Raw genomic sequence first — 25,347 nt, forward strand, 5'->3', positions numbered from 1 at the left:
ATTAAAGGTTTATTCCCTAACAACAATAACTTGAGTATGCAATGTGCTATCTCTTTGCCGAATGAACCGGACAGCTGCTGATGAATAGGGGTTTAATATGATACTAGACATGACACCTTTCCTATAACCTGAACCTTAAATAACACTGAAGTGTACATATAATCATATTATATAAACTTATAATAAACTAAATACTATCTGCTCATAAATTACTGTGTAACGGAACCAATATGAATATGAATTATATAAATAACTAAATGTTGTAATGCGAGTGTGTACGTGCATATTTTACCTTGCGATCGCCGTATGCCACGTGTAGCGTGGCATACTGAGTGCAATCGACCACTAAAACAATATTAACCAATATACTTTCGTTCATCCAATTATACGACTTCGACAGTAGAATCTAATGCAGTTTTAGACAGAATCTCATTGCTGCACAGCACTGTTCTAGCATGAATATACCTTAAATGGCCACTGACCAGCCCAAACCACAAGTCACATTGCGTAGGCCTCATGGACTTGTGTTAAGGTTCCCTGCATTGTGGTACTTACCCCACGACATGTCTGTACAGTACACCAAGAATTGTCAGGGTCCCACGTCCCAGCAGTACATGGAACAACTGCAAGTGTACTTGCCCCATCTTGTCACCAGTTGGGCAGGGGCATCTATCAGCTTTTTCTATTTTAATTGTCTAAGTTGGAAATGACAGCACGGTTCGAAGATGGAAAAACCTGCTATAGGGCATGTAACCACCTTCCTTTTTTTTTTTTTTTTAAAGGTCATATAGTTACTTTTTTTTTTATTTAAATGATGATGGTGCGGAGTTGTACAAATGTGGATAAGAATGTGCTGGGCAGAATGACTACTACCTATTCAATGACTCGGACTTCACAATTAGAAATTCTAAAATAGTGCAGAACACATTATATCAGCTGTCCGTTTAAAGTGTTTGTGGATGATCTTTAAACTCTTTTTTTTTTTTTTTTTTTTGTAAATTCCTTTCTGATGATTTACGTTTTCCTTGTAACTGCAGTCTTACCTCATGTTTTTTTATTTTATTTTGTGGGTTCCCGTGAATGTCCCTGAATCATTGGATTTACATATGAGAGGGAGATGTTTAAAACACTATAATAAAGTGGTGTGACTGGCAGGGAGAGCTCAGTAATCGGCCTGTGACTCAATGTTTTTGGCAAGCGCTAATCTTTTCGTGTTACAGTATCTCTGTACGTAGGAGTTCCCTGTGCCGCCTACAGTGAGCGTAAAAGGTGTTATCATCATTAGTAAGCGGTTAGACTAATTTCGCCCACTGTTCTCTATACCCACTCCATAGATCCTCGTTAACACTTTATTAGCTGCATAGAAATTCATGGATAAGGATGAACTATTGATAAAAATGGCCAGTGCATTAACCCTCACTTATATTTATTGATGTGTGTGAATTATGCTGCTTAGAGTTAGCCAGAAAACCAATTTGATGCAAGAACTTCAAACAAGCCCTTTTCAATAGCATGGTCTGTGATCTTTTATAATTAAAGAAGGGCAGTTAATAACACTCTACCATTTTTTAAAAAAAAAACAAAACATTTTCTAATATCAAATTAAGCAAATATCAGTTCAGCATATACATTTGTAAACTGAATACAACAATGAGGGTGATCGAGGGAGGGGAGGTGAAAGAAATTCTTAAGAAATGCTGTATTCCTAGTATTGCTAAAATTAATGTAAGCAGCATGTTGTCAGTTTCTAACTATCCTTAAGTTTGTTAGTAGTGGTACAAATCATTTAAAATCCAGGGTGTATTTCACACTTGCCCAATCTTCTGGAATTTCCAGGAGCCTCTGGAATTCTGGGTAGGTCTCTTGGACTCCCGGAAGAGCAGGCCGTCCTCCCGCATCCTGCCAACTTGCTAGTGAAGTTGGCGGGATGGAGGCCTCCATGACGCAATTACGGCATTATATTGTGGGGGGCCGAGCTAAAATGCAGCAATTCACGACTACACACCCCTCTCAGTACTTGCTCTTCACCTCCCCTCCAATATCTCCCGTTGGGGAGAAGTAAGATGTTGGCAAGTATGGTGGAGTTTTTATATGAATCTAGTGTTCTCTGAGTTATAGGCGTCTTTCTTTTTTTTTTTTTTTTTTTCCCCCCTGCATTCTTTATTTATAAGTTGCATAATAACTAACAATAGGCAATGAAAACGGTTCACAAAGAACCAACAAAACAATTCAGCAATATATGAAAAAATGTTTTTGTATAGATGTACATATAAAGACAGTGGGGGAGGCGACACTCCTACACAGGGAAGAGGGAAGGGAGGGTCCTCTACCATTGTTTAATTGCTGTGCCTAGTCCCTGAACTAGCCAGTCCTTGCATTATTTCAGAAATACCTGCAGCCGTTGGTCATTCCTTACAGACCCAGGGCTACTCCGCATGGGACACCGTAACTAAAATATACAGGGCTGCCCCCCTCTACTAATCATACCCATCCCCAGAACGGATCTTTTTGAGACCACCCAGGTTGTAGAGGTGGAGACTACAATAAAAGTGTAGGGCACTGAAAGTGGCAACAGTGCCAGACTCTCTGGTCTTTGTGTAATGGTCATTGGAGAACTAAACACATAAAGTGGATTTTAAAACGGATTTAAAACTTGTGCCTGGATGGGCTTACTTCGTCACCCGGTCTGTAGAGTTGGGAGGGGGAATGGAGGGATGTTCTTCCTGAACAGTTTATCTGGGTCTCCTTCTCACCGTCAGCAAACGGCTGTTACTGACCACTCCTACCGGTGCCACTTTGCCACCAGACACTCGCCGACTGCGCATTAGTTGTAGGAGAATTTGCCTGCCACCACTAGACTCCTTTTGTGGCGCCCAGAACCACTTACTTCTGGGGTAGCTGGTATAGCTGTTCAAATGTCTTTGTTGTGGGCTGGCTGGTACCTCCTGATTGCTTACTATGGATCGGGGCTGCTGAGTATCGGGCAAAGCACTGACACAGACTCTGGATTCAACACTGGACAGCCGGGGAACGGATTAGAGTGTAAGCTCTTATCTGTTGGTCACAGGATACAGCAGGCAGAATCTTCAAGCAGTGATGGTTTTATTGCTCAAGAGTCCTGACAAGGACTTTTACACACCAGTTTGAGGTACTGGTGATCATCCAGAAGCTACAGATGGAATGATACATTACATGACAGAACAGTGCTCTCTTTATACAATGTTCTGCTCTAGTCTGGCAGAAGGTAACCAAGCCCATATCTTAGCTGGCAATGTAACGTCTGAGATTTTACATTGAATGTTTACAATCAGGATATAATCTCTAATCTTGCATTTAACGTAATTTAACTTACAAAATTCACATCAATCTGTGATATCCTAAATCACTTGGGTTTACATTATTCATGTAGTCCGTATATCTTTTTAACAAGACAGGATACAGGTAACTACCCCTTGCTGTGTATTCAAGTGCTGGTCACTCACAGATGAAAAAGGTCTAATTAGCCTAACTGGAATTTCTTGTAGAAAACTTACAAAACCAAATCATGAGATACTGTCTCGGAAGTTACAAAACAAATTTCCTACAACATTTACCTATTGTATCAGATATCGGTATCTTTCTAATACAGAATTATACCACTGTATCACAAAATCAGTACATTTGCAATTATATAAATTGGCGTCTGTGTCACTATTTTAAATACATTTTCTACAATAAATTATTTCTTCGTGATCCAGCCACAAAAATCTTCTATAAAAAAATAAATAAATTAATGTTTCAATTCCCCTGGAACTAGCCCTGCAGGCAGACACCCTGCCATTTGTTCGTGTGGTGTCACTTTTTTTGTTTCTTCCTAAATTAGTTGTATGGAATTGATCCGCTGCTTTTAGTGGTGCAGTTTTTAAAGGCATCTTAATATTGTTTGTAGTGTACAATCTTAATGATCATCTTGATTGCGATTGTTACCATTGTCTTTAGCAAAATAATACCTCTAGATCTTGAAGCAACAGTAGCATAGATAACGTTTGCGGTATATTTATGACCATGTACGACAAGACAATATTATGAAGAATGCGTCATGTAGGGCTAGTGCCTGAATCTGAGGTGGGTGTTGTGTAGATCTCCAAGTGCCAATATGTGCCGAATAACTTTATCAGTTCACAAGGTCCACCCGCTGCAGAGTGTCGTTGGTTTTCGTTCATCAACAAAATAGACAACGAAAATTCATTCACTCTTCCATAATATATATATATTTTAATTTGGTTTTATATGCATTTTACTGGCCTGTTCTACCTTGTTCGCTTAATATTTGTAATGTCTGAATGTGTTTTTTGTTTTACTGTTATACTTTCTAGTGTGTTTTATCTTGTGATGTGCCGCTATAATGAGATTTTGACTCTCTCTTGCAGTCTCTGATGCTCCTGAGCTGTGTTGCCCTCGCCTGCCTCGCTCTAGACCTCCTGTTCCTGCTCTTTTATTCCTTTTGGTTCTGCTGCCGCCATCGGAAGACTGAAGAAAACACAAACGCGGATTGTTGCTGTACTGCGTGGTGTGTTATCATTGCAACGCTCGTCTGCAGGTGAGAACCAAGATGGAAGGCGCTTACGTGGTACTTTACTTAATAAAGGACTAGATTCATGTCAATAACTGAACTCCGTCTATGCAAATGTTGACTATCAATTATAACCTCTGTGTATTTAATCTCTTGACATTTTGATTATTGTTAATGTATTGCCCATCAATTCGTTTTGAATACTGTTTATTTGTACCCAGGTACTTCCTTTCTTTTTGTGCTTTGCAATATGCTTTGCAATTCTTGTTTGATTTGAGATACTCCATTAAAAGTTTATACAAATAAAGCACTAGATGCCTCAACAATGCAGATAAATGCACTAGATCAGCAAGTAAATGGAACAACTTTTGCCTAGCGCAGTGGCCCCTGCAGGCGTATGCCAGCACACTGGTAGAACTTGCTTTGTATGAGCCACACAGAAAACCACTTCGTGTTAGGTCTGTTCCTTCCTGGATGTAGAAAGCTGGATCTCACTAGGAGTTCATTAAAAACGGAAATGTATTGATTTGTAACATAGATCTTTTAAGTGTAAGTATTCTAGAACGTTTACACTTAAGAAGTGTTCAAGAGTAAAGTTTTTGTTTGCGAAAGGAGCCTTGCATTTCTAGAGAAATCTTTGTGGCTTTGGACAAGATGAAGAACATACTGAAATAATTACTGGGCAACCCTAACAGCAGTGCTTTGTGGCTGTCCTCACCACATGATTATGACTTATGACAGGGCTCTGAGGTATGCTCGGGTTCCTGGTAGTAGTAACGTATAATCTGGATTGCTTCATGCAAGTCCTGTTTTGCTTAAACTGCAGATTCTGTGGGGGGGATTCAGTTCAGGGCGATTTGTCCCTGGAACAGTCCGTGGAGACGCATCACGTCGATGTTCAGAATTAAACCTCCACTCATTTACCCTCGTGTCCTATAGAGGTGCACATAAAAAAGGAGCAGAGATTTCTTATTGTAGATGGCGAATATGCACATCCGAACATCGAGGAGATGATGGTGCAGGAAGACTTTGGGGTGGCTAAAAATCTAAACCGCTTTAGAGGGAGGATGGTAAATAATGTGCTTGGGAGGCATTTTTATTCCCGAATATATTGCTACTCTGTGTAATTACTTGTCCTTTAATGCATTAAACCAGTGGATCCCAAACTTTTTCAGTTCAAGGCACCCTTAGGGTCTCCAAAATTTTTTTAAGGCACACCTAAGCCAAAATAATTACCAAATAGTCCCCGCCTTGCTTACCACTGGCCCTGGCCGAGGCCCCCTGTGAGATCGCCGAGGCACCCCAGGGAGATCGCCGAGGCACCCCAGGGAGCCTAGGCGCACAGTTTGGGAACCACTGCACTAAACTAAGTTTGTGCTTATAATGAGGAAAATTGAGGCAGATGTGTGGGGCAGTAAGTTTTGTGTTGCCCCAGAATGTAGAGAATCAAAAGTAGTTACTTATATTTGATAGTGTATATTACCTGTATACAAATGTATATGGTAGTTTGTTTGAGCAATGAGAATGGGGTCATCTCATTTGGCTCTTCAACCGGCCAAATCGCAGGAGCCAGGTAACCATTGCGCCTAACAAAAATTATTGGTGTCGTCTGAGGTTTTTCTGGTGTCGTTCCTATTGATGAAGTGACTTACCTTCTCCATATAATACCCTGCTGGCCATTAGATTTTACTAACTGCATTCTGCTTGGTTTTGTCCACTCCTTCCAGGCAGCAGGATGATCAGGCTTTGCCCTGAAAGTGGAGGATGGTTATGTAAGTTAATGTCAGAATGGTGATCCATTTATCTCACACATTTTACAATGAGAGTAACCTTACGATGAGTGAAATCTTTACTGACCCTTCTCTCATGTGTTCTGTGTGTAGACCTCCAGGGAGAGACTCTCCAGAGTATTCATATGTCCTCACTGAGGGTTACTGCTCACAAGAGGCTGTTCCCTTCACTCAAAATAGAATATTTTCTCAGATACTGAAACGCAAGGCAGTAATTAGACATCCAAATTAATTAACACTTCTTCCTCGATCCCGCTAAGAATGGAACGTCTGCGCTGGATAACTGTAATTTAATATTAACTAGCTGCTTCTGTTCTTCATATATAAGGCTCATCATGTTTTATCAATGGGACTTTTTTTCCCTTCACTCGCTAAAGACCCTGATCTACATTTTGGCCTTTGTTCTTTAGAATGCTCAGTTCGTAGATTAAAAACAGGTGTGTTTTAGGTAAAGAGTTTGGAATGCCGCTGCCTTTTAATAATGTATTTTGAAGTCCTTTTTAAAAGCACTCTAACCCTAGTTTTTTAGTTATGTTTGTCTAATGCAAATATGTTGATATGGATACATAGTGATCGTTTATAAGGCTTTAGCTTCATTTCTCATCATGTAATAGTTTGGGGTCTAGTGACTAGAGACAATTATGTAATCATTGATGACATAGCCAGTACCAGGGTCCTGAAAATATGATGAGTGGGTAAAGTGACACAACTCTCGAGTTTGTGCATAGTCTGCACAGGAAATATAAAATTATGTGTAACAAATGCTTTACTCTGTACTATATAGAATAGTTCATTTTATTGAAATATATGGTACTTATAGCCAGGTGTTACTTTTCTCTCTTGTTAGAGAAAATTAAAATTTTACTTTTCCATAAATGTCAAATAAAGTCCTGAGCAGAAAAAAATAGGATTATTTGTTGTTGCTCATGTAAAATCAGTTTCTCTGGGGAAGATTCAATTGCCAGCGTTGTGGCGTGCAGGCATAAGGTCGCGCACATTGCAGCCAATAGAAAAAAATCTTTGCTCATTTTCTCTTGAGCTGAGATTTCTGTTAAATCGCTGCCGCAAAGTGTCTCGCTGACTTTACGGAGACACTTCGTGGCTAATTGAATCTCCCCCTCTGAGGCCATTGGGTGGACACTGACCGTGGGTTATAGCAGGTAGACCTGGAGCTAGGGCACTTCAGTAGTTAAAGCTATTCAGTGTGTGGCACCTCCCCTCTATAGCCCCTCCCATCTGGAGCCAACTTCTGTTTTATACCAAAGCCCAACAGAGAAGGAGGGACTAAGTAGGCATAACAGAAAAAACCTGAATGAAATACAATTAGAACTGTTATAGAATCTAACAGAGCTTTTGAGGGCATGCAGTGTCCTCCCAATAGTCGGAGAAATGTATTTTACGGTCAGTAAAAAAAAATCCTATTTTCTCTTTCCTGCCATTGGAGGACACTGGAGACATCCCAAATCTAAGGGTGGGATTGCCCTAAAACAACTGCGCATAAGACCTTGTGCCCAAAGCCAGCATCCTGAGATGCAAAGCCTTGCAACCTGTAAAATTTAGGAAGTGTGGATAGGCAAACACATAGCTGCCTGGCACAGCTGTTGGATCGAAGCACCATGACGCGCTGCCCATGACGAACCTGCTGCCCTGGTTGAATGAGCCTTTAAACCTGTTGGCACTGGTCTGACTGCCTAAATATAAGCCAAACAAATAGTGGCTGTTATCCAGTGAGCATAGACTGCTTAGATGCAGGCTATTAGTTTTGCAAATTGAAGCAATATGGTCCACATAACATCTGAAGGCCCGGACTACATCCAAAAGGTACAAAGAAGACCTAGGACAAAATGTTGGTACGACCATCTCCTGACTCACACGAAAATGAGATACCACTTTAGACACAAAAGAGGGCTTCACACGAAGCACTGCCCTGTGAGGATAAAAAACAGAAAAGGTGGGTTAGAATACAACAGTCCTAATTCAGACACCCGTTGTGTTGAAGAGATAGAAAGTAAAAATTCAACCTTCCACGTGATATAATGGAGATCAGTTGATTCCAAAAGCTCAAAGTGCTCTCTAGTAAGAGGCCTGATCACCAAATTGGGATCCCGAAGCTCTACAGGATGTACAGACAGAGGCTGAGCATGTAGGACCCCCTGAAGGAACATCTGCACATCTCTAATGCTAACTTGCATTGAAATAAAATTGAGAGCATAGAAACCTGCAACTTCAAAGAATAGAGAAGGAGGTCATTGTCCACCCCCTCCTGTAAGAAGAATAGCAAGTGGGAAAGGCTAAATCGGGCAGTGCGAAAATGAGGAATATCACTACCGAACACATTACTACATGATAGTAATTTGCAGAAGATGATCGTTTTCTTGCCTTAATCATAGTCGGTACCATCTCGTGTGAAAAACCTCTGTCCCGAAGAATCACTGTTTCAATAGCCACACCGTCAAAGCCAGACGATTTAGAGCAGCACCGAAGAGGAACCTGAACCAGAAGGTCTGACTGGCGGCCATCCCTAGGGTGTCTGAAGATTACGTTCTGAGTGGCCAATTGAGAGCCACCAAAATAGTGGCTACCCGTTCTTTTCTTTTTTCTTTCTCTTTATTACATGCGGAATCATTGAGATCTGCGGGAACAGATACACCAGGCGAAACCTCTACAGAATCGACATGGCGTCCATGTACCCTGCCCTGGAATCCCTGGATCCTGCACTGAACTGAAGAACCTTTAAAATTCAGGCAAGGTGCCATGAGATTTATCTCTGGCTGAGACCAGCGCAAGACCAGCTTAGTTAAACACTTCCTTGTGAAGGGACCATTCTCCTGGATGGCCCATGGTACTGCTTGGGTAAGCTGCTTCCCAGTTTTCATGACGTTCTACTCAGGATATGATCCGTGCTCCTGGAGTTGCACTGTCCTGGTTTTCCAGTCAGATTCCCTAAATCCTTAAGAGCGTCCTGTAAATTGCTCTTGGTTCCAGAGCATTGATGAAAATCTAAAACATAGGGCAGGAGTCCTATATAAGACACCCTTGCTCCAAAAGGCGCTTGAATTAAACTGAAGTTGGCTCCAGATGGAAGAGGCTATATATGGGGAGGTGCTAGACACTGAATTATTTTATCTATTGGAAGTGCCTTAGCTCCTTGTTCCACCTGCTATACCACATGATCAGTGTCCGCAAATGGCGGGAAAGAGAAAAAAATGTTTTTCTACACCCTTTTCTTTATTGCTTCTGCTTTATTATTGGTTTATAGTGGAATGAATACTACATACCAATGAACAAGATATGTTTAGAAATTAGTGCATTTTATTTTAAGGTCATATAAGCAAAAAGTTCAAGAACCTGGTGCATGCCTAAAAAGCAACGAAACAACAAAACCAAGTTTAAGTATAGATGGGCAACAAACCCATGTGTTTTCAACTACAATTTTTCGATTTAAAAACATGGCTAAATCGTTTCAGACGGTATTTAAATGATCTTATTTTCACATATTTGCATAACTTTCTGAATGTAAAGCTTTAGTCCTATTGGATGTGACCACAATATTCTTGAGAGAGAAGAGAAATACAATTCCTAAAACTGTGCATATTCCTCAAGCATGTGGCAGCTTATCCATTGGCTTATTCATGAATATCTTTCCGCTCCCTTTCTCTTTGCGGTATGTATTTGTGTTCTCTGATGATGTACGGTTTTTTTAAAGGAAAAAAAGATGCAAGGACTCTGGAAATCCTGGATTCACTGCTTCACAAATCTGCACTTATCTTGGCTGCCAGATTTGTTTTTAATCGATCCTGAAATTTCACATATACGTGCAATTTTCATTTGCTGTAGCTGTGATTTTCCATTACTCAGTGTCTTTCTGTGATATATAAATCTTTTATGCTGGCAGAGTTCCTTTATTAATGAAAGACAAAACACAATTGTAGTTTTCCATATAATAGAGAAAGTGGTTGATTATATATTCTTCACAAGATGTACTTTACATTAAAGTCCACTTTACCAGAATGTCCTGGAGTCTCTCAAATTAGGAGAGATATCTGACTCTGTCTCTTGTCCCTTTTGGAGAACAATTGTTATCTGCTTACCTTAAATGTATCTGTGCCATGTTTAGCAGCAAACAGGAGCATTAGAGAATTGAAGCCATTCTAGGGATTCGGTCTTCTAGGGCAGGAGGTCAGGAATGAATACAGCCAGTGGCAGACCTACCATTGGTGCAGCAGGTGCAGTGCACCGGGGCCCCTGGAGATAATGGGGCGCGCTGCATGGGGAACTAGCAAGCTGTGGACCCCATTTCCCTGCTCCCCGCTTCCCTGCACTCTGGGCCCATGGAGATAATAGGGCCTGCTGCATGGGGAACTAGCGAGCTGTGGACCCCAATTCCCTGCACCCTGCTTACCTGCACCGGGGCCTACAGCTCGCTAGTTCCGCCTTTGAATACAGCGGCATTCACTACACATCTCCAGTCCCATAGTTTGCATTTATTACAGTGAGATCTTTTCACTTCTAAAATAATCTGTTACTAGTTTTAGCCAATATACTTGCAAATCCACTGTTCATATCTCTGGAGAATGTCACTTTCTCCACCCAGTTACATTTTTCCATTGTTGTTTTCTACCAACAAGCAGGAGAAAACTGATTTCTCTGTTTTTTATCCTAGATCTTCCTTAATTTATCTATGATTCCTCCCCCTCCACCACACCTCTCCCCCACATAGTCTATTTTGGTTTCTCCCTAAACACCTACATTATCTTCTAAATTTGTTCAATAAATGGTTTGAATATTTAGTGCACAAAGTGCCTGTTACCACATGTACACTTTAATGTCCCTCCATTTAAAAAATTGTATGTTTGAGAAAGTAATTCTTTTTACCATTCACATTTGTGCGAACCATTTACTTTACATAATGATTATGATCATTCTAGGTTTACGGGCTACTGGGTGCTGATTTCTATCATCCCTTTATGTGTTCCAAACTGCCTAAGAAACAAATAATGATTCTGTTGTTTTTGCTTAAATCAAAAATTGCTTTTATTATTTAAGTTCATAAGCAGAAGTAGCGAAAGCACCATAATCTGTTTCCTCTGGAAGCGAAAAAGCGAAAATCCCTTCCATCACAAACCATGTCCCAAATATCCTAAGGTCTACAAAGACATGGAAACTTTACCTATATCTAAGGTCTTGTTACATCTTTTTCTTTCAAATGGCTCTTTGTTTTATTTTTTAATTCAAATGTTGCAATTTAATTTTTTTTGCCAAAGCTGCATATTAAGTGTGTTGAGTACGTTATGCTGTGACCATAAGAATTGCAACATTAAAATGTACAGTTCAACCTTGTAAAAACTTTTTCACAGTATGTGGATGAATAAAATCTACAGTATTTGGCCACTAAATGATAAATAATTGTAGACAATGAAGATATATGTATATATAATATGTTCCCCCCTCTATGTTCATCTATTGTACAGCCATAGCCTATGCACACCATGAAATATTGTCTCACAAGGTAGGTGCAGTTACAACAAGACTGAAGTACCTGTCGTCCATCCACGTGTGCTCAAGTAAATTTCTGTACTTGTTGGGACACTATTTCTTATATTTTTGGACCCGCTGATAACTGAGTCAGTGCCACATGATTGTCAGAAAGCAGATGTGATACTAATCTTTAAAAATGGAACAAAAACCATAACCATGAAATTATAGCCTGTCTGATGAAGAAAATAAGTGTCTGCATAGCTTCATGAAATTCCAGTCTTGTGTAATAAATATTATTTTAGTTTTTATGAGGAGGTCCGTTTCAAACTGGATCTTTATAGTGCAGTTGTTGTAATCTATTAGGGTTTTGTGAAGCGGTTTAATACTGTCCCACAGCCTGCTAGGATGACAGCACCAATTCTAGCTGGAAAGTTTGTACATGGTTAGAGAACTGGTTGAAGGACAGAAGACTGTTGGATGTTATAAATGGAAAATATTCAGACTAGGCTAAAGTTTTATATGTGGTGTCCTACAGAGATCAGTATTGGACCCTGTCTTTTATCTCTTTAATCTTTATAATGCTGACTTTATAGAAGACTGACTTATGTATAAACACATTCAAGGTCAATACAAAGATTTGTCTCATTAACTTTTCTAACCTTGAAGAAGTGATGCCTGATACCTGTAGCTATTATTAGTAGATTATCTGGATAAATCGTCCACATTATTTTCTCTATGTGATTGTCCCCCTATAAGAGGGATATCTACCTATTTTGAAGTGACTGGTATACGGTGCTATGGACATACCGCCACTTCTCCTGCTGTAAAACTATCAAATTTCATTGACTTATTTTCCATACCACCACTTCCAAATTTCCCCTTGACCACTGTGTACGAGTAGTGCATTAAAGACAATATTTTATTGGGCAACGTAAAAGTTGTCAATCAATGTACGTACCAGAGATTTAATATCAATACACATCACACCATAAATCCAGCAGGAAGACACCAGAGTAATTTCTTTAGCTGCTGATCACGGTAAACAGGCATACAATGCCTGTTTACCGTAACAATTTTTACTGCATGCTTGTTGGGTAACTCCCCTTATGTCAGAGTTAATTTTATTGCACTCTTTGACTATAAAATTTGCTTTAACTCTTGTCAAAATAATCTAGAAACAGATCTGTACAGACACATGCTTTCTGATGAGCGCGCACGTCATTGTACTTCACGACTATTTGTTGCTGGTTGGGTTCCCAGGCATTAATGCCAGGTAAAGTATAATGAATTTCTATGGGAGCACTCGCCACACTACTGCGGGAAAGCTTTTGAATGCTCTTATGAAATATAAATAATGTGCAGTAACAATCGCAGATCCCTGTGGAGCGTGCAAGAGGTTGAATATAGCAATGACGTATTTTACCAAGCATTGGCATTTGTGAACACTGCAGGCGATGTCGCAATTGATGTGAAGCAAACACTTGCCCTAGTGCGTGTCTACAGGATATTTGCTTAAATTAATTTTTCAACTAAGGGCACTAAATCACGTTTAATAGGTGTTATTTTGTGGTTCAACGTGCATTCTTAAAGCCTGTGTATACGAGGCCTTGGGGAAGAGTGAAATTCTATTTTCTTTGGATGTTATGTAATACCATGGGTGCAGACTTGCACAGTACATTGACCCAGACAAATCAATCTGGCCAATGATTTCATTACTCTGCTTTTACTAATAGCTGATGGTCATCTATGTCGTTGTTCACTGTGTACGTTTGCCTTTGTTAGAGAATACCTCTCACTGTCTGCAGTACAGCTGATCTGTGCCTGCTGGTAGTAGTGAACACAAAACCGCCAACCAAATGTTGACACAAACCAGAAGAAGAATGCATTATTTGTTTTTAGATTAAATAGTTACTTTTTAGAGGAAAGATCAACACGGACCGTAATATAGTGTTGATAACCTGCAAATGCCAATGCGGCTCAATGAGGCTAGCAGTGGGTCAAAAGCACAATGCTTTCTGAACAGTCTTTTTAAATATTGGTTTGGCCGTTTGTTCAATGGGATCAACGGCATTGGGCAGTTGTCCAGATTTACTAAACTGCGGGTTTGAAAAAGTGGAGATGTTGCCTATAGCAACCAATCAGATTCTAGTTATCATTTATTTAGTACGTTCTACAAAATAACAGCTAGAATCTGATTGGTTGCTATGGGCAACATCTCCACTTTTTCAAACCCACAGTTTAGTAAATATACCCCCCAATTATTTCCTTTATATATACATAATGCGAAGTTTCTGTTTCTTACAGTGCTGGCATCGCTGTTGGTTTCTATGGCAACGGAGAGACCAGTGATGGCATCCACAGAGTGACATATTCGCTGAGACATGTCAACCGCACCGTGGCAGGAATCCAGGATCGGGTTAGTAGTAATAAGTAGATAATTCCCTAGGTTTCTGGGCTTGGATCAGCATAATACGTACAATGTTCTGCATGGTTGGGATTTTAGTGTATGTTATCCTACTCCTGTACACACAAATACACTCGCTTCTGGATCCCTAGATTTACAGTAGTGCTCTGTCATTTGTTTTAAATTAAATTACAATATAATTTCCGCTGAAGATGTAACTGTTGCCCAACACATTACACCTATGTTCAGGCATCACTAGAACACAAGGCATTGAAGGCAGGGGGCTGTAAATACATGTTAACGTCTGCATCGATGGGACTAGTCTGCAGAAATTTTCCGGAGAGTGACTTTTGCTCAAATAACTATTTAGTTTTTATCAAGAAAAGGGAACACCATTTTCACTGGTCAGCAAATTTTCTCGTTGACAGTGCAACTTCTCTCTTACTGGGATGCAATTTTTGCAGCGTCCTCTCATTGCAATACAACTAACACCGTTGATCTTGCACAAAATGCGGATGTCCACATTCTGGTATCATTTTTGTTTCCTAAGAATATTTGTGAAGTTTTTTTTTGTTTTGTCGGCTTATTGTCAAGACCCAGCAAAACGGTCCTGAAGCTGTAAATATGTTTATTTAGTACCATGCTGTTTAGATAAATAGTGTGTCCTACACCAGTCACCTTTAAGCTGGAACCACCCAGGTGTATTGGAAAGCAGCACAGATTTGTTTTGCTAAAGTGCATCCTGAATCTCCAGTGGTCACGGATAGAGGTGAATGGGGGAGACTGTTACCATGTCAGTCAAACTGCATTCCTTGCTCATAATACAACATTTCCATGACCGACACCAGCTTAATGGAGGTTACTGTTGGGATAGAAACCCCTTCATAACAATAAGTGTTTTAATGAAAGGACATTGATAGGGATATTATCTAAACTGTCAACCATGTCAATCCTGCACATATCACCAGACCTTATGTTTAGTGTATAAGGCTTTGGCAATCCGACATTTGCAGTACACGCCTGTGGTTTAGTCAGTAATAACCCAGGAAAAGGAAACTCTTCCCTTTCTTCCAGTTTTCGTTTAGTTTATTTTCAGATTATCTTTGGTCAGCAGAAGTTGTTCCTTTTTAAGTAACTAGAGTAAAAGCCATATACAGCACTGTGGCGCCTGACAAATAATAATTGTGCAATATGAGACTTGTCCTTCCTTTATAATAGCTATGTTTTAACATAAGAAGATCAGTTCCCTTACCAGGGGCACTGGAGAGCCCCCTCTAGCATGGAATAGCTTCAGGTGAGAGAATCCTTCTCTGTTAAAAAATAGGGATGGTGGCATTAACTAATATAAGCGAAAGTGGCTGCACTTCTATATTTCCATCTCTATCCATCTGTGCACACATCCTTTTCTGACTGACATTTCTAGACTAGATTTAGGGCTAGATTTACTAAGCTGCGGGTTTGAAAAAGTGGGGATGTTGCCTATAGCAACCAATCAGATTCTAGCTATCATTTTGTAGAAGGCACTAAATAAATGAAAGCTAGAATCTGATTGGTTGCTATAGGCAACATCCCCACTTTTTCAAACCCGCAGCTTAGTAAATCTAGCCCTTAGACTGTTTTTGTATTCCTCCTTCGCCTGCCAAAAAAACTCCTGGAGGTAATTTTCCCCTTTTTATGAGACATACGAGATTAAGTATTTGGGCATTTACATAACAAATCTGACGCTAATTCCAGGAGTCCACGTCTCTCCTGATTGTTTGCCTATTTTCTGGATTTGTCACGTTAATTCAATCAAAATAGACATCCCACCACACCTATAAAATCTCTCCTAAAATGTTCTCCTTCCTACAAAGAAATCTCACTGCCCAGATCACAAGCACACACAAGGGGATGACTGGTATTGTGTATCCATTGGCACTCTCCTCCCTGGCCAAGGGAATGGGTAGATCTAAAAACAGTGTTCCTCTCATCACCTCCTGCTGACACTGTTCTATGGCGGCCTACTACATTTGCACCTACAGGGGCCCACTCTCATCCTTTTTAAGTCGCCACTGGTTAACTGTCTGGACAGTTAACCAGTGGTAGTAAAGTATGTATCCTAGCCTCTTCTACTTTGAGTCCTCTATGGGCAATCCGAACTTCCCTCGAACCTCTCTCTCCACACACAGCACTTCCGTGTAAAACCGTGAACCTAAGCTTCCCGAGTGAGCTGTTAAAAGTAAGTACTTTTAACCTTAATTCTCCAGAATATTCATTGCTTCTTTATGGCACTGTTCAACCAACATTTGCAGATAAGGCACTGCCATCAATCATCACGTAAGCCTCTTTCTTGTAGACCGCTCTCTCCCTTTGAGAGAAACGCTAAGGGTCTTATCTCCGATCTCTACGATGCTAATTCAGTGCCACATGACATAACATGGGACCCTGATTTAGGAGAATCTTTAGACCTGAGAGTTTCTTCTTCCTCTATAAATGTTTGCATTACAGAAAATGCCTATAAATTGGTTTTCCATGGTACTACGATCCAGTAAATCTTTGCAGTATGTTCCCTAGTGCATCCGATTTTGTGCTGGAGAGAATATACCAAAAAGGCACCCTAGCCTTTCTGGATGGAGATTAGAAGCCTGATCTGTAATGTTACACCACTTCAGAATTTATTATAACCCTCCCTATACCAGATGTAACTAAACATGAAAGTAAACTCCTCACACACATTTTGACATGAAGCATCTTGAGAGACTCTTCGTTGTTTTAGACTCTGATCTAGGCCGTGATATTTTCTTAATTACATGTTTGTTTGTTTGTTTTTATTTCTTTTGTCCAATGCTGGCTTGGTTCAAAACAGATGTGTTGTCAATATCCTTAACTGAACTGCTCATTGGTGGAGCAGCATTGACGAAGTCTTTGTGTGAAAATGTAGAAACTAGGAAATCTGTATTGGATCTTTTGGAAAGAGAAGAACAATGTTTTAGCTTAACGGGTGCTCTCCATCCAATACTAAATTGTAAGATGTGCAGCTGTGACCTTTCTATTAATTATGCTGCATATAGCATATGTATGTAATGTGGGGAGAGAGGTTTGGGGCGGTCGTTTCCTGTCAAAGTTATACTATGCTGCAGGTAACATGTATATAGTGAGACGTGGGTATAATAAATGTAAACGCTGATGTCCGCTGCAGTCGAGGGGGTATAATGAATGTAAACGCTGATGTCCGCTGCAGTCGAGGGGGTATAATGAATGTAAACGCTGATGTCCGCTGCAGTCGAGGGGGTATAATGAATGTAAACGCTGATGTCCGCTGCAGTCGAGGGGGTATAATGAATGTAAACGCTGATGTCCGCTGCAGTCGAGGGGGTATAATGAATGTAAACGCTGATGTCCGCTGCAGTCGAGGGGGTATAATGAATGTAAACGCTGATGTCCGCTGCAGTCGAGGGGGGGGGGACTGTCCTGTTGTTGAATAACATGCTACCTGCTTGATAAAGCTCTCCTCAGCAGGAGCTAGAAATGCTATTCCTGGCCCACAACAAAGCTATAGGGGTCACATCTCGCACTGATCAAGGCAGGCTTTGTTTTCATGCAGCAATAACACAAGGTCTGTTAGATTACAGGACTCCAGGCAAATAATGTTTTTTGTCTTGTTTTTTTGTTTCTGTCTTTTGTTTTTGTTTTTCTTAAGTTCTTTAAATCCGTTTTGGGTGGTGTTGTCATTTATTTTAGATTTGTGTAGTTTTATAATAGGTCTCTTCCTTCTAGGTCTCTGAAACCACCATAGCTCTAAACCAAACTGTGGAACCAAATCTGCTAGAACTGGAAGCCATGTTTACAAAACAGACCGATTACCTTCACGTTGTTCAGAAGCTTCAGGGTCTCCTGGACACACTGGTCCAACAAACTTCTGAGATCCCCTTCTGGAAGAACGCTGACATCTCAATGGATGATCTAGCGGCACAGGTGGATCTGTATGACTGGTACAGGTGAGTAGTGTGATACTGAAAGGAAGGCACACAAAGCTTGTGTGTGGTAATCCTTAATATATCACATGTACAATACATTACAGGACATAGAACAGGAGAGTAACTGAAGGTATATCGTCATACAGGCTTTATCCGTAACGAGAAGAGAAGGCACTGAGCTCTGGAGGGTGACTTACTCTTCTCTCTTGCTTCCTATGTAAATGAAAAGCTTTGTGGGCAGTACATGGATTATATGCAGTGTGCCAGGTGTGTGTATATTGGTGGCTCATTAAATATGCTCAATGTACTATTCATGTGCTTTATGGAATGAGAAGAGAGAGCATTTATTCAGTTGTATGGAGAATTGATCCATATGAGAGGAGTGAAAAAAATGATTACAGGAAGTGCTGACACCCTAGTGTAACGGCCCTAATAAGACTCTAGTCTTGATGGTATTAATGGAAGAGATTATGTAACTAATTGAAGGAGTATTAGAAGACATCAGCACTAAACTATGTATTTTCCAGTTGGTAATGGTAATACTGTAAAAGGTTTAGACCATCGCTCAACAGATATACCAACATTATTTTCCCACTAGTCTGTATAAAGCAATGGTTAGGACTGAAAGTCACCTAGTTACCTGTATATTCTATGCTACACTAAAAAGGGCAACATTGGAGTTGATATAGCTTATATATAATTATATTTTTCTGAACTGACCTTTACGCTAGCTCCACGCGCTGTGATCTATGCATCGTGCAATTGGTCCAGTATCGCAGCTTGCGTGGTCCCATACTTTATGGTAATCTAGAGTAAAGTCTATCAACTAGTTATGGATACTTTGGTAAATGTGGTCCGGAGATGAGATGACGGCCGATGGCCCGTATCAGACAGTGTGTGGTCATCTCCTGTCCTCTGACATCCAGAAGATGCCCAGACTCTCCTCCTGTCGGGCAGGTTGGCACTGTGGGTAGCCAGTTTTACTGAGAGCTGTATCTTTACACAGTTGATTCTGAACATACCCGTAGGAGGAATTTCTGAGTGAAATGATGTTACTTGATCGCATGTCTGGGAATAGAGACATTGAGGAAGTATTCTACTATATCAGTAAACCGTATTAGCAAGGGAAGTGAGGGAAAAAGTATGTATTATACGGCCTTTCAATATCCACATTCTGAGACATTGTGTGCTTGACTAAACCTTAATAAAACACAGCTACACATTTAGACTGTGGTTTAAACCTTACAATCCACATGGAAAGCGTACCTTTGGTAGGCTCTGGCTAAATTCTAATGGTAAATCCCGAATTCTCACTGGTGCGGTGCAGAAGTCTCCAGCAGCCTCCTGGAACGTGTTCCAGTCGCAGGCCAGCTCTTCATCTGGGGTGACTGTGAATAAAACCAGCTGTACTTAATCAGGCGCAGGCTCTGCGCATTAGGTTCTTTATGAAACACACCATTTAAATGTACGTTTTATTTTCTTTCCTCCTAAAACACTCTTGGTTTTTTGGCTGCCTTCCTGATTCCGAATATATCTAATCAAATGAGAGGAAGCTGGGCTTTGTCAATGGGGAGAGGCCACCTGGTGGTAGAAATGGGAATAAATCTGCATTAACCTTTGCACTACCAACCAGCAGTGTTCTGCAATGCATGTACACAGTCGTAACTTAAAATTTTAGCGGCTGGGGCCTGCCCACGATTTTAACCAAATGAACCTAAAATATAAACATAAACTGCACCACCGTTAAGCGTTGCGCCCTGGGCGGTCGCCCTTATGGCACAGTCCTTGTTACGGCCCTGCATGTACAAGTTTGCCATTGTTTTGTTTTCTTCTTTAATTTCTATTAGTCTATGGTTTTACAATGCGTACTATTTTAATTGATTTCTGTGATGTGGTACAGTGTAGGCTTCCATCTACACAAAGCAAACCGGTTGCGCAGGCCTATTTGGTAAATGATTTTGTCTATTCTGTCTACAGGTGGTTGGGTTACCTGGGCCTTCTCCTTTTCCACGTCTTCATATGCCTATTGGTGCTATTTGGCCTTATTCGGAACTCAAAGGCCATTTTGGCAGGGTAAGTACTTGTCACCCCCACTATCTGTACAAAGTAATCTGCTAGCTTGTTACTGGTGTGGTATTTACATTGTAAGTCATTGTGCAACATGAGATTCAAATGTAAAGCATGTGAAAGGATGATATAAAGGCTTTTGTTTGTGTTTGCATTTCTACATGATCTTTTTTGCATGTTCCTATCCATAAATTTCTTCAAAAGCAAATGGATCTCAAGTGTATGTGTCTTTTGACAGTCGTTTTTGGTTGTATGAATCCTTCGTGCCCATCTCCCAACTATCCTCCAATTAGGACAAATGACCTGATTTGTGGAACAGCCCCTTCAAAATCAGGATATTGTGCGTGAGCAAGAAGGGTTTATGGCTCTTTTATGTGCTAGCGGCTTACCGCTTATTACCCAGCAACACTAGTAGTAGACTGCTTTTATGTAGTTTTGGCCCCGTAATGTTTTATTATGAGTTTATGGTATATAAGGTGGAAGATCATTTGTGAAGTACAAGAGCACTGAGCTCAATTATCATCTTTTTGTTCAGGTACTGCTTTCACATTAATAACTAGAATGTCCTTTATTCATTATTGTATATCCTGTGCTGAGGATTGTTGATACTTGACCAATACAAATAGGTATCTGCAAATACAGGCTTGGTTATCTAGTTTAAAGTATGTTTTTTAAAGAAAAAAATATAGTCATACAGTATATATTATGCCATCGTTAAACTAAAAGTAGGTACAGACTCCATTAAAAAAGGAGAGGTAAAGTAATAATAAAAATTTAAAATATTTGTCAAATGAAATCAACAAAAAAAAAAATTCTAGTTATTTTATGTAACATTCCTAGAAATCATACTTTTTAATCAAACCAATTTTTTTTTTTCTTAAATAAGATCCGTGAAATCTTAACGAGAAGTATCAGATTTTTTTTCTGTAAAGTATGCTGTGGGAAGCTCCATGTTTGTGACTTGTGATGTGTTTGCTGGATACAAAGGCTTACAGCATGTGATTGGTTCTCCCAATCCCACACCTGTCTGTCACCTTTAAAAGTTGTATTACAGACCCGGCAAGGTAAAGGGAACATGGCTGCATGCAGCAACCACCTTAGATCCGGCTAAGGATTGTCGCACATTATTAAAATATTTTTTGTAGGTGGTCGGGAAGCTTTAAGCAGTTGGTCAGATCGCTTTCTTTGATCTGCTAATTAGCACCGACTATCTGCCAAACACGTTAATGTGAAGCAACAGAGAACTCTGTCTAGAGATCCTTTTAATGGAAGAATTTAAAAAGCAGTGCAGGACTGTATACTATTTTATGTAAAAATAAATACAAGTCTGTTAGCAAAAAGAACATAGTTAAGACATGCGTAAAGCATCACACAACAATGCAGCATAGTTAAAATATTCCCACATGTAACAAGCACTGTCATTTAAAGGACCACAGATAGGCACATGAAGGGGGTTAGATGTGTAGATAAGGGAGGCCACATAATGGAAGTGTTGTGAACATTAGATTGTGTAGTGCAGACGGTGACAACATTAGTCAACAATGAGTGTGTGTGTATATGTAGAACAATAATATCACATATTCTATACACACACCTGACACACAATGAAACGTAAGATAGTAGGATTTACTAACGGCATTATCACATGTTATACACACCCTAACCCCAAATCTGTAATTTTCTCGTAATCATCCAACCCCCTTACATTTTAGCCACCTTCAAATTCTATTAAATTTACTTAATGTGGAAAAACAGGAGTAGAACATTGTGTGCTGTGTATAATGAGACCTGGAAAGGCTTGATGGTACGAACAACAGTATCCATTCTGTAGCTTCAGTGATGGACCTTTCCATTTGATACCTCCTAGGTATTTAACAGTGAATGTGTTCTTGTGTATGAACGTGTACAAGAGAACCATGCAGCAGGATTTTGATGTGGTCACCATGGTTACACAAAGCAGCTGGTTGCTGCATCGGCATCGGATTTTTATTTTCGTTAGGTTTGTTCTTTTGTGTAGTAAACGTTTATCATAAAAGGCAATTTGGTTCCCGGGAAGGTAGCTGGCATTTGTAAGAATTATGTGGTTATTGGTGGCATTATCCATAAGTAGGAGGCAAATTCATGTACTTAAAGTGGACCTGTCACCAGGTCCTGAGTGGGTGGTGGTTGTTGTTTTGCTTTGTGCTCTAGGTAGTATGGAATAAAGAGGTTTACCCGAGGGAGAGCATTTTGCTCAGCGTGCTATGTACTCTGCTGGGCAGGCTTAATTCTGCCCACACAGCAGTAGAAAGGAGACTTGTAGAGGAAACTGACCACAGAGCAAATCTAGTACAGTCTGAAAGCTCGATTTGGAATTAGAGTCGAGCTGTCGGACTAAAGTCCGTTTTGCAGACATAAAATATGATTTTTAATGGAAACAAAGTTACAATTTTTATACTTTGTTATGTCTAAAAATACACAATTAAATTATTAATTTTCTTTATGCTTCTTGAAAGTTCTGCTCATGACACAAATACAAGAGTAGCATTATAATTTTCTTAAGCTGTAATAGCTCAGGTATGTAACAAACAAGTGTAGTACAAAAAAACGTAACAGGCGTGAAACAAGGACACACAGGTGGGCGAGGTGGAAGCGGACGTGAGATTGGGAGAGAGGGCCCCAGTTGTCAGAACGTAACTTGTAATGGGAAGGGACTGAGACAAGTGGCAGAATGTGGGGTAACAGTAGTGGAATTAGGTGGGAGGCTTGTAGGCTTTGATGAACAAATGAGTTTTTAAGATTAAAACTTTGCAGACTGGTGGAATACAATTCCCATAGGCCAATCAGACTCTTCATCGGTGTGGAGTGGCAGGGAGGTGTCTTGGAGGCAGGAGTGGGATGTGACTTCCAGCGGGTAGTTGAGGATCCAGCCAATATCAGAATGGGAGGGAGTATTAAGGAAATTATAAGGTTTAAGATGGGGGGGGGGGTGTTGAGAAAGAGACTTAATTATATTCTCTAAGGAATGGACTGGAGGGAGAGGAAGATCAGTCTATGGTGTTGTGTTTGGATTAGAATGGTGAGAAGGAGGTCAGAACGTAGGTGGTTGCAGTAGGCAGGATGGCAGATAATGAGAGAGTGAATGGGGAGATTTGTCAGTATCAAAGTTGAGAAAGCGTCTTATTGCGATGTATGGAAGGTGGAAGCGACCGATTTGGAAGAGAGACTGGATGTGGTAAGTAAAGGACAGGGTGATGTCACCCAGGTAGCGGACAAGTGTAAGACTGGACAGTGTGGTGGTCTCGGTGAGAGAGATGTGTAGTGGTATGGAGACTCTGGAAGGAGGGAAGATGTTGTGCTCTGTTTAGAACATGTTGAGCTTTTGGGTAGATTTGAGACATCTATGAGGAGACAGCAGGAACATCTGGGCACATAAGAAAGCAGATAAGGTGAGAGCTTGGGGCAGGAGGTATAGCTTTTGGCATCATCGGTATAGGTGTTCATATTTATTTGGTAAGAGAGTGTTCCTTAGCCATGAACAATGGTAGAAGACTTGCTTTCCATTCTCACACAGCAACCTTTCCAGTAATCTGTTCATCGCCAAGTCATATATCGGTGTCGTTTCCCTTTAAACAGAAAGTTTACTCTTCAACTCCGTAGCATTGGATTTCCTTGTATCCCTGGGTTACCTTTGCCCTGCTGCTTTGGGGATTTTTCCAACTTGGCTTTGAGCTCAAAGCTCTTGAAAGTGTATAATCCTCATTATGAATTCAGTGACTACACAGCTCTACTTTGAAGTATGTTCATTCTTTTGTTCCGTCCTGGGTGCCTGTGTAGAGGCATAGTCTGCTTGCAGGTTACAGAAGTCAAAGAGTGCGGAAGGAGACTGGGAAACTTTCCCACAAATCAGTATAAAGAAAACATGAAGCGCAAAAGATTCAACTTTACATTCATAGCTTGAGAGAGACCTGTTCCCTCTTATAACCCGGCACTTGGAAGTTTTTATTCCCCTCTTTATTTCTTATTATGTGCTAAGGGCCACTAAATGTATAAACGGTTACTAATAATAGTAACAATTCTATATGGAGGAGCTTCACAGGAATGGGGATCTTGTGAGGTAAGGTTTTCCTTATGAGGAGGATTTTTTCCTTTGTGTTTTTAGAGCTCTTCGGTAAGATCATTTAAGGATGTTGTATCTAAGTGTTATGTGACAAGCTTGGGACTTGGGAGTTTCTGGATAAAGGGTTTTATTAGGAGCATCATGATTAAATTACATTATTGTAAAAGAAACCCTCTTTCCCACTTACTTTTTTGTTCTTGTTCATATACTGTGTGGACACCCCATCTAATTGCTAATAGGTGCACACCGCCATGCAGTCTCCATGGTCAAACGTTGGCAGTAGAATGACAGTCACTGAGCTCTTCAGTATGACCCAATGTGGTACTGTCATAGGATGCCACCTTTCTAACCAGTCAATTCATCAAATGTCTGCCCTGCTATAGCTGCGCTGGTCTAATGTAAGTGCTGTTATTGTGGCAACGTCTAGGAGCCACAACGGCTGCAAAGCAGAAGGCCACACTAGCTCACAGTATGGGACCACTGGCACATAGTGCTGAAGATTGTATAAAAATAATCTTTGTTGCAACACTCACTACAGAGTTCCAAACTGCATCTGGATGCAACATCCGTACAAGAACTGTTCGTCAGGAGCTTCATGGATTGGGTTCCCATGACTAGCAGCCAAACACAGGCCTCCGATAACCATGTGCAAACATCAACTGGAGTGCTGTAAAGTACACTGCCATTGGACTCTGGAGTGGTGGATGCACCTTCCCTGGAGTAACGAATCGCGCTACAGTATGGGGAGGGCAAGACAATGCCAATGTGCACAAAGCGAAGTCCTTAAAGAAAAAATGGTTCCCCCAAGTTTGGTGTAGGACAACTTGACTGGCCTGCACACACATATACACCGATCTGCCACAACATTAATATCACTGACAAGTGAAGTGAATACCGTTGATTATCTTGTTACAGTGGCACCTGTCAAGGGGGATGGGATACATTAGGCAGCAAGTGAACAGTAGGGTCTTGAAGTTGATGTGTTTGAAGCAGGAAAAATG

The 25,347-nt window shown here is 40.5% G+C and overlaps 1 protein-coding gene across 4 annotated transcripts in view; it reads left to right on the top strand.

The window, feature by feature from the left end:
- TTYH3 (tweety family member 3) overlaps nucleotides 1-25,347 on the top strand; it is a 92,244-nt gene that overhangs the window by 35,950 nt on the left and 30,947 nt on the right. For all 4 annotated transcript variants that reach the window (XM_075179540.1, XM_075179541.1, XM_075179538.1 and 1 more), the window contains exons 2-5: nucleotides 4,410-4,579; nucleotides 14,125-14,236; nucleotides 17,981-18,201; nucleotides 20,158-20,253. In XM_075179540.1, the coding sequence (XP_075035641.1) occupies nucleotides 4,410-4,579; nucleotides 14,125-14,236; nucleotides 17,981-18,201; nucleotides 20,158-20,253 (599 nt within the window). The remainder of the gene's footprint in view (nucleotides 1-4,409; nucleotides 4,580-14,124; nucleotides 14,237-17,980; nucleotides 18,202-20,157; nucleotides 20,254-25,347) is intronic.

Source organism: Mixophyes fleayi, chromosome 7 (assembly GCF_038048845.1).
Source record: "Mixophyes fleayi isolate aMixFle1 chromosome 7, aMixFle1.hap1, whole genome shotgun sequence".
Lineage (NCBI taxonomy): Eukaryota > Metazoa > Chordata > Amphibia > Anura > Limnodynastidae > Mixophyes > Mixophyes fleayi.